Here is a 10,867-nt window from a genome sequence, read left to right on the forward strand (position 1 = left end):
CCAATGATGTTTTCCAGGTACGTGAAATATTCCACCTCTTCCAGAGTTTCTCCATCACTTGTGATTAGGATGGTGTTCTCTGTGTTGTGTTTGAGGATCTTACTTTCTTTCTTGTGTATGTTGAGGTCTAATGATGCAAATGCTGATGCTACACCCGTTTTCTTCATCTGCATATGTTCTTGTGTATGGGATAGAATAGTTAGATCAACTGTGAAGTCCAAATCATCTAGTTGATTCCAAGTTGTTCAGTGTATTCTGTCCTTCCCGTCAGATGTTGAGGTCTTCATGATTCAGTCGACCACCAGAAGAAAAAGAAAGTAAGAGTGTAAGCAACCTTGTCTAACTCTGGTCCTCATTTGGAATGTGTCTGCCAGTTGTACTCTATGTACGAATTTGAGGTGTAGTCCAGCGTATGACTCCGGTTGTTGTTGTTGACGATCATCCCTGGCACACCATATTGTCCAAGAAAGTTCCACAAAATCCTTCCATCCACAATGTCAAACACTTTCTCATAGTGAAGGAAGTTGATATATAATGACAAATTCCATTCAACTTGTTGTTCAACGACGATTCGTAGTGTCGCAGTTTGGTCTGTGTACGACCGATCCTTACGGAATCCGGTCTGCTGATCTTGCGATTGGGTGTCTACTGAACCTTTCATCTGGTTCAGCAACATTTTGTGGAAATCTTTCCTGGTACTGATAGTTGTGTGATTCCTCTGCAGTTCTCTCATATTCCTTTTTTTGGTATCTTTATGAGATGTCCTTCTTTCCAGTTCATCGGCACTTGTTCTTGCATCCAAATTTCTCTGAATAGGGTGTAAAGCATACTTGAAGACGCTTCTGTGTCTGACTTCGGTGCTTCGGCTGGTATATTGTCAGGTTATACTTTTTTGGCAGCAGTTGGAATCCGTATCTTATCTAAAGGTTTCTGGTCTTCAGGCTCATCTCGATCTACAGAGTGATCTGTCGGTTGTGGAGCGACATCATGCTTATTTTTCATGCGCTTTAAAATATTTACTGTGTTGCGAACTGTCTCTAGCTGGTTATTTGTTGTAACTATTATCAACTCCATCGCTTCACGTCTTCTAGCACGACGCTGATAGGGCGTTAGGTCTGGAATGACTTTTATACTCTTGTATGGAGTTAATGAGCCAATATTTCACAACAGCTATACTTAAACAGGAGAGAGCATGTCGATCTATCCGACGTTTTTCTAAGGCGGGTGACTTGGCAGCTGACGTTCAGCATACCGCATGCTCAAGGGCAAATACCCCTTAATTTATTACAGGTCCCCTGCAATCTGGAAACGAAATCGTCACATCTTCCCTGACATTGACAAGACACCTCACCAACAAAAGTGACATGAGTCTAAAGTAACACTCCATGTGTTATCTTTGACATAATTCGGTTTACTTATTGGACTGACGTGCAGTATTAGCTTTTTATCATCCCATGGACACATTCTCGTCGTGCGATCTATATTTTTGCCTCGTAGTATATGACCCTCATCATTAGCTCCTTAGCCTTTGACCAAAAATTGATCAATAACTTAGTTCGGTGAAATCTCGATTGATTTTCTGCAGTTACGTTTCTGTGGCTTCAGCTAGCCTGCTAATTATGAATATGAATAGAATTCGGCAATTACGGACAGAAAACTGTCTACAATATTGACTGACATTCTACTTTGAGCCAATGATAGCACCGTCATCATCTGGTGATGTACTTGCCGTAATATTGCTTTAGCATCATTGCTATTACCAATTGCTTTACACAATGCACGTGGGAAAAATCGGTCACCTGTAGACGCTGTCTTTTTCAATCCGACTCACTAGAACAATTTCTTATGCATATTATTCTTTAGTATTGTCACTTTTGCACATTACGTTCAAACAACTTGTATTTCAGTTCTAATCACAACTGCTAGCTTTATTAATACTTGTTATTTACCTATCAGTTTCCGCCACCTACATTTTTTCTTATCTTAAAGTCTGTCAATAACTGACGGGTTTTCATTTATTTCATAGTGACATCTGGCACGTGATCACTTCTGAAGAATTAGACATCGAATCAAGCAGCCATTCATTCTAATGGGAGAGCATTGCAGGTCAAGTGATGTGTCACCTGGCTCTAACAAGCTCATCCAACATGTAAGCGACTGAATGTCGGACAGTTCAACGACTCAAGTTAAAATCAATGTGCATCTTTCTTACCGCTCATCAATTAATGACACACGATGGACTGATCCATCCGGCGGTTGTCGCGGCCTGTCTCCCGAATCTATTCTCACTGATGCATTTCCTCCATAATATCATGTTGGTCCTATACGGCCATCGAAGTGGCTGCAGTAGCCATATCCCAAGAAAGGGTAATCCATGTAAGGTGTTAACAGAGAAGTGTGACTTCAACGTGAGTTAGGTCACACTGTTCTCAACCAACTCGAGTCGATCGCGATCACTGACACAGATTACCTACCTTGGTGATCTGCAAGAGATTTTCTTTAGGGATGAACACAAAAATCTCTCAAAAACGTGAACATTTTCAAGGTTAGTTTCAGTTTCAGTTTGGGAAGGACAGGAGGCTCGATGGCCTATGCTAGTCCTGGCAATGGTGGTCTCTCAGTTGATCCAACTTTCTTTTGAAAGAGTCGACGGATGGAGCCTCAACCACGTGCTGAGGTAGTGAATTCCACTCGTTGATGATTCGATGGGAAAGTCGATAGTCAGCTGACAAGTAATTTGTTCTCGGCTTGTGAACTTTTTTGGAGTGTCCTCGTAAATTCTCTGTTTTGGAAGACAAGAAAAATGAGGGCATGTTAGGTGCAAATTTATCACTAAGCAATTTGTAGACTGTAATCAAGTCGCCTCTAGTTCTGCGATATGACAACGGGAAAAGGTTCAGCTTGGCCAGTCGAGATTCATACGGAAGCTTCGCTATTCCGGGAACCAGCTTAGCCGCCGTTCTCTGAACCTTTTCCAGAAGCTCACTGTCTTTTTTAAAGCAGGGGCTAGCCGCTTGTATGCAGTACTCAAGTTTAGGACGAACGAACACTGTATACAAAGTCAAAAACGTCTTAGCGTCGACATGACTAAAAGCCCTACGTATTGACCATAACGTTCTAAAACTTTTGGCGGCTATTGCACGGCAGTGTGCAGTAGTCTTTAAGTCTTGACTAACGATAACTCCTAAGTCATTATATGTCTGGACGACAGGTAGCTCAGTGTTATTCATCGTGTATGTATCTGTGCCTTGATGACCGATATGCATCACAACACACTTGGAAGTATTTATCGGCAACTGCCATGTTTGAGACCATTCAGATAACTTCTTCAGGTCATTTTGAAGTTCTTAGCTATCACCCTCACATCGTATCGTTCTCCATATCTTGACCTCGTCAGCATATAGCAAGACCGATGATGATAGGATACAAGGAAGGTCATTTACATACAAGAGGAATAGCACTGGCCCCAAAACTGTACCCTGGTGCACTCCACTGAGCACAGTTTCCCAGCTAGATAACTTTGAGTTCACCCGTACATTTTGTTGACGCCCAACTAAGAAGTCTTTTATCCACATCAATAAATTACCTCTAATCCCGACTTTTCTCAACTTATATAACAGCCGGTTGTGCGGAACTTTATCAAAAGCTTTACTGAAATCAACGAAGGCGACGTCTACAGGTAGCTTTTGGTCCTTAAGAGCACACCAGCTTTCACGAGCCACTAATAAGTTAGTGAGACAGGAATAACCTATTCTGAAGCCGTGCTGCTTCTCCGAGAGGATCCGGTTTTTATCGAGATACTTAAACAGCTCCTTCCGAATAATCTTTTCTAATATTTTAACAACCACACTAGTTAGGCTAACGGGACGGTAGTTCTCAGGTTTGTGTTTCGTGCCTGTTTTGAAGACAGGACTTACTATGGCATTTTTCCAATCTTTCGGTAAGCGACCCTGCGTAACGGATAGGTTAAAGCATGTACTTAAAGGGCTTGCAACGAAGTTAGATAATTCCTTCAGTAGCCTACGATATAATTCATCGGGCCCCGTGGATTTACCTATGTCAAGCTTATTTAGCAGACCAAAGACATCGAGTTCTTTAATGGTCACGCTATCCAGTGTGTGTATGGGGGGATCTGTATACGCTGACGAGAAGGGCGCTTCTATGGTATACACGTTGCTAAAGTAGTTCGAGAACGCTTGAGCCTTACCAAAGTCGTCCTCCACTAGTGACGCGGCAGTACTGTCTCCCCATAGAGCAGGAATATTTCCTTTTCTCCTTGTCCTTTGGTTTATATAGGAATACAAGCGTTTAGGACATTCTATGGATTCCTTAACAAGTTTTTCTTCGTACAATTTTCTAGACTTACGGAGGGTCGAGGCACAAGTGTTCCGAGCCTTCCGATACTGAGATTTTGACTCATCAGTCCCCAGTAACCTAAATATATCCCACGTTTTCCTTTTCTTACGGAGAAGGATACGGACCTCCCTACTGAACCATGGTGGTGAGTTTTTCGGCCCCTTTGGTATAGTCCAAGGGATGTGAGGTGTGGTAACTTTTAAGTATGAATTTCAAAATGCGTCCCAGGCCGTTTCAATGGAGGACTCTGGGTCTATTGTCCAATCTATTAACGATGCTGAGTGCATGATGTCTGGTATGTTTGCTTTCCAGACGTTGGGTCTGGACTGGACTGACGCGTCCTCATGACTGGCAGTTATATGGAAGTCGAAAGTTAAAACTGCGTGGTCACTTTTACCTAAGGGTGGCATATGGTGGAGGTTCGCAACATCATCCTCATAGTGAGTCAGTATAAGATCTAATAAGGATGATTCAGTGTCCGGATCGTACCTAGTCGCTTCTTTCACATGTTGCACTAGGGCACATGTGATAACCGCATCAACTAGTTCCTGCTCGAAGGAATTTTCTGACGATTCAGTTCGCAGATTTTCCCAGTCTACCATAGGTGCATTAAAGTCCCCTAGGATTAGACATCGACCACTTTGGGACCAAGCATTGAGACTGCTTAACAGGATCTCATTTGCCTCACAGCTTGGACTGCGATAGACCAAACCAATCAGCAGCTCTTGTCCCTTGCATTTTAAGCGAAGACTAACTAATTCACACGTCCCACTCTCATGGGATACACTATCGATAATTGTAAATGGGATAGCATTCCTAATGAATAGAGCTACTCCCTCTCCTTTGCGTTCTTGTGTTCTGTCGGCCCTTACTAACGTAAAGCCCTCGAAATCAAGTTCTATACTATCTATAGCCTGTGTCAGCCAGGTTTCTGTTACTGCGATTATATCTGGCTTTGTAGAGTCAATCTGTACACCTAGTTCCGATCGCTTATTAAGTAAGCTTCGTGCATTGGTGTAACAGATCCGAAGCCTGTTTAAGTGCCTTCGTGCTTCATCCAGAGTGGCTTCGGCATCATTCTCTGTCGAAGTCTTACAACCCGAAAATTTACAATTTTTAGGTCCTTTTCGCCAGCGTCTAACCTATGTTGTAGTTCTTTCTCGGCTTCCCGTCTTTTAACACGGTCTGCCAACGGTAGGTCCTTTCGGATAAAGACTTCTGAACCCTTTAATTTGTGTCCATTTTGTAAAATTAGGTCACGTTCGTTCGAAGAGCCGAATACTACTTTAAGCAGTCTGGAATGATTTGGTTTCGAGTCCGTTAGACTCCCTAGTCTGTACACCTTTAGCAAGGTGACCCCAGTCATATTTTGAGGCATGAGTTGATTAAGCAGCTGCCTAATCAGTACAATGTCATGCTCAAAACGAGCTTTAGGTTCAGAGCTATCGCTCTCCTTACTTCTATGAAAAATAGCTGATCTGTCGCTATGATCAGCTTTCGATTTTTCAACCACTTTTACGGGGGCAGGTTTCCCTTTTATATCAATACTTTTCTTCCTTACAACCTTTACCCATTCGTCAACGGTGCTGGTAGAAGCAATAGCAGTTGTGTCAAACCTAGTGTTGGGTTTTGGGGGGTTTTCGACGACCTGAGGGGTCGTGTTATGTTTACCATTTGAAACCGATCGAGCCTTGCGGTTGCGGCTCCTAGGTGTTTCCTGTTGGATCCCATCTGGGAGACGGGGAACAGAAGACCCGACTTTTCTTGAGCTTTTTTTAAGGCAGGCCTCTTTGGAGACTGCTTTTCCTTCTTTGACGGGCGTGAGTCATCTATCACCGGACTAACCTTAGTTTCCTTCACGTTGATTTGCGTGTCGACAGACCGAGTGCTGTTTGACGCGTTCCGACTATGCTTGCTAAAACACTTTTGCAGCATCAACCAGTGAGATGGCCTCGGTTAGCAAACTGTTTGCATCCGAGCAGCACTGTTGACAAAGCCACACACAACCCTTCTTACTGAACCGTTTGAAAGCAGCAGGCGTTAAGTTCGTGCAAACTTCGTGGTACCAGCCTTTGCACTCGCCGCACTGCATGCCGCTTTCAACAGGATAACGACAACCCGGACGTTGACAACTGCTTTTTTTACACTGTCCGGTCATTTAGGAGGGGTTCTTTTTTAAACTGTGATGATACTCAGAACAAAAAAAATTTATCAATGACCAAAAGTGAAGGGCTGTAGATTGCTAGGACCAAAAGTACTAACAGATACAGTTGAAAAAGAGGTACTCAAGAGTACCAACGACAAAACAGCAAAAACGATACTTTAGTCGAATACTTTAACTGAGATAAATTCAATTAAAGTGAAAAACAGTAGTCTTGATACGTAATAAGCGATCAAAACAAAGAAATTTACTCAGCGAGGAAAAATACCACTGTCCTTTTTAAATAGCGCGCGTTACAGCCTGTAAACTACTGATCTCACTCCTGGAAAAGCTAGTGACAGGATCTCCTGCTGGATCCTTTGAAGTGATTTTTAACGATACCGAGAAAGATGACTCTACATTTTTCCCTTTTATCCTCTTCTATTCACTATTAATTTATATTTTGTCCCATTTTTATTCCTCAAAGGATCAAAACAACAATATTTCTCCTTGACCAAGAGCTCTTCTATACAACCTTCAGGCATATTCTAAGGAACCGACAATTTGTTATGTCTATCCTGTTAAGTTTAAAGCTTGAGGTTTCTTCTAGATTCTCTATTGTACCCTGGACATCGTATTCTTACTATGTGTCATAGGCGGATTATCGAAATCGGATGGAGTGGTTCAAGGGCGAAGTCTCGGACGCAATTAAATCCGTGAAAGAAGAGTCCAAATTACTACTAGTTTTTATTAAAGGTCTGTAACAAGCATAAGTAAACTTATATTATTTTCAGGGACTGACGAGGACTCTAGCTTTGTCTCCACCCAGTTCGACGACCAGGTTGGGGAAGTTTGTTGTAATGTTGTGTGTGAGTAATCAGTATTCTGTATATTTTAATTTACTGGGAGCCTATTCTTTCACAACATATTTAATTCTGTGTCAGTATATGTGCTGAAGTAAACGTTATTTTAACATTGTAAACTAACATTTCGAGTTATATCAAACAACGGTTTCGCAGCATATAGATTCTTATACACCAAAATACCTATATAATTGTTATTAGATGGATATATGAGGGAGTTGTGTTAGTTTATCCTCTTTCCTCAAATAGATGAGTTGGAAGCATACCGATTGTCTCAATATTTGAGAAATATAGTTGGAGATGCGAATAATAATTCTTTCTGTTCCAATGAATATGCTCTGCATATATACTGAAAAAGCATCTTTAATATTATGACGTAAAGTGTGTTCACTTTTGTTTCTAAAACCAATGCCATTAATTCTAGGTTGTAAGCAACTGAAGACTATGGAACAAATGGATCCGCATTATCCTGCTGCGTTCGTTCCTACTCTAGTTAAACTTATCAATGTGAGAAAGTGTATGAGTTTTATCGACTGTGCCAAAACCGTAAAGTTCCTAGCATGCTCAATGCAGTGTGTATCAACATGGAAAGCGTCTTCCGTCTGTCTAAATAATGTTAAGTTTAATATGTATTGAAGGAAGTGGTCTTACTGGTACCTGCTCAGGGGTATATAAACATTAAACTGTACTGCATACTCGAGCTTTGAATCATCAGATGGTTCAACAGGTATTTAAGCAGTACGATTACATTCCAGACAACCTTGCCTCCCTTTTACCATAAGTCTTGTGTCGTAAGTAAATAAATGAAGGACTGCGGTTTAGACATTAACAACAACGCTGCGGTAAAAGTTGGTTGCTATTTGTAATATTTAGTAACAACCTGTTAGTGGCTTGTACTCCTTTGATCTATTTGCTTGGTGACTGCCTTTCTATTGATACAGGTGTGCATCTACACCTACAGCGAAGCCAGAAAACCACGGTCGTGTTCGTTACTTCGTTTAGAGATGAGAAGATTAAGTTTACTTCTGTTAACGAATTGACTTCATGGTTGTTGAAGTATTAAAAATGCTCCTCATTTAGTGTGAAATGTATTCATTCTATAATAAGGAAGCGATAAACCTACAATCAAATTGAAAATAGAAATCCTGTATATCCTCATAATTTAATCACCAAATTATCGAAAATCCCATCTGGTCCCGAAGGAAGTAAATATCTAAAGCAGACTGGCCAACAGTTCCTTTAGTGACTTAAAGTAGTAGTGGGTGATAAAATTGAAGTCATCTGTTCATAAACGGTCACCATCCATCTGGGCTCATTAAGGAAACTAACTTAGATTATATTCAGTGGGATTATCACCAGAATGCGTTTGCCATAGGTTTGCTGTTTGAAATATTTTTCTATTTATTCATGTCTTAGAGGCAGTTACAACACGGTTTGGATGAGTTCTGCTTGGTAAAGACTGCTAAGATATGAAGTTTTCCAAATTATTCGAATAATATTACGAGAATGCTTGTAATGCGTCTCCCAAGACTTAGATGCAATATATTTTCTCGTTTTGGATCTGGGCTGGCATCTAGTATAACTGTAGGGTGAAGTAGTTAAGCACATCGACCACTTCACTCATGAAGTGGGGCATGGTCAACACTAAATTGTTAGTGACTGACAAAATCTGGACAAAAACTACTTCGTTCTTACCACTTGTCGTGCATCTGTAATGCTCATCTGCCTACCAAACACTGATTATTGTTCATCATTTCCCTATATTTTCTCATGAGTATGGACATTACCTCTGGAGGTTGAAATGTGTTCTTTCAGTCAGTCAGTCAGTAACAACGTGGGACTTCGTACGTACGTACATCGGTTTGAGTTGCCATACCACATTGACACAGAGATTCAGTTGTCGGTTCAAATCCCGTAATGGTAGAGGTAGTAAGAGTATAAACAGTAATCGGAAACATTAGGGTTTGAAGATGTTATTCAAGGAGTATAATCCAATGAAATAAATTGGAAAGGAGAAAAAAGGGACATGAAGAATCCAGAATATTAGAATTTGCTAATATGTGACTATAGCTGTCTTAGAGGATTACTGTATTTAGGCATAGGACCTATGTACGTGTGTCAGCTTAGGTGATTGAACTATGTATGGACTTGTAATACCACTCCAACATATAATTTGCTTCTAACCATCAATCCGGTTTCTCATTTCTGTGTTCCACTTATGGAAACTCAGAAATGAAGTTCAGTTTAGTGCATTTCCTGGATCGAAATGGCTCACGTTTTAGTTACTATGTTGGTTATTACCACGGTATAAATGTTCCACTTACTAGAGATTAAAGTTCGGCTTTTAATGTTTATACATCAATTCTCTGTAATAATATTGGGATATAATTCATCAGTAATTCACTCATATATATTCATTATTCATATTACCTGACAGCCAGGCAAAACAAAAGATATTTTTCACCTGTAGTTGTCTCATAGTGGATTCACCTATTTACTCAGATAACTAGTACCTAAATGCTGGTAATTTTAGTACTAGAAACAATCCACCTACACGTAGATTAAAATAACATGGTTTTTGCTTGGACACGATAGTTGTGGTTTTGATGAACTTTAATTGTCCCAACTGAAAAATCTCGTCTTTCATTATTGTGCAATTTATGTCGCTGTTTGTCAGTCTTGTACGTTTTCGAACTCTAATAAATAGATTTACTAATAACTTTTCAGGCCTTCAGTTAGAAGCTTCTTCTCATGCTGCTGTTCAGTTTTCAGCAGTTTATGCAGTCCTTACTGTTCCTTGTATTTACCTCATTGGTTCCACTGGGCAAGTAATAGATATAAAGCTGGGTCGTATTGAGAGTAAAAGTTTAGTGGACTGGATAAAAAAGTCAGGATTTGGACCAGTTAATAGTAAGTTAGTTTGCAACAAACAATTTGTTTTACAAATTAATATTGGCTTAATTTAACGTTTGTCACTCTTAACTTAGCTAAGTAGACTTCTTTGTTTTGTAATTATCCCACACGTAATCTTGTAGACTCCACTCGATACTCAACAAACACAATATTTTCACTTAAGATAAGTGTCCAACTATGTAAATAGGGTAAAAAACGGATTAACCGTAAAGCTGTATGTAAACGCATTTATCTAGACTCCCCACCCATTGCTCACCTGTTGCGATTTTAGTTAGCCTTAGAGTAGGCTGTAAAATAGCCAAGGATATCCAGGACAAAAATATGTTATCACTTTATTGAAAATTAACTATCACTTTGAGCTACTTTAGGGGTTTCAGACTTCCAGGTTGGAGTTCACTAGATAATTGTAACCTATGGTTGTAGACTCTAGAAAATATTGCTCAATCATTGATTGAAAGGATAAATTATTAATATATCTGGCAGCAACTGCTCACCATTCCGTCCTAAGTAACTAGTATAAATTATTACCTATACTTCAACTTGAACAGTAATTGCATGGGCGATGACACGTGACTGGGAACTGTATTAATATTGG

At 40.2% G+C, this 10,867-nt stretch overlaps 1 protein-coding gene across 2 annotated transcripts in view; it reads left to right on the forward strand.

Annotated features, from left to right (window-relative positions):
* Positions 1-6,817: 6,817 nt before the first annotated feature.
* UBXN4 (UBX domain-containing protein 4) overlaps positions 6,818-10,867 on the forward strand; it is a 28,466-nt gene continuing 24,416 nt past the window's right edge. The window contains exons 1-5 of one of the 2 annotated variants that reach the window (XM_051211882.1): positions 6,818-6,881; positions 6,984-7,252; positions 7,291-7,740; positions 7,784-7,866; positions 10,087-10,269. Coding sequence is in view for 1 of the 2 variants with exons in the window: in XM_051211883.1 (XP_051071996.1) it covers positions 7,171-7,252; positions 7,291-7,365; positions 10,087-10,269 (340 nt within the window). In the remaining variant the exon portion in view is untranslated. The remainder of the gene's footprint in view (positions 6,882-6,983; positions 7,253-7,290; positions 7,741-7,783; positions 7,867-10,086; positions 10,270-10,867) is intronic. The other variant, XM_051211883.1, reaches the window with a different exon arrangement.

The sequence above is a fragment of the Schistosoma haematobium genome, chromosome ZW (assembly GCF_000699445.3).
Source record: "Schistosoma haematobium chromosome ZW, whole genome shotgun sequence".
In the NCBI taxonomy this organism is placed as follows: Eukaryota; Metazoa; Platyhelminthes; class Trematoda; order Strigeidida; family Schistosomatidae; genus Schistosoma; species Schistosoma haematobium.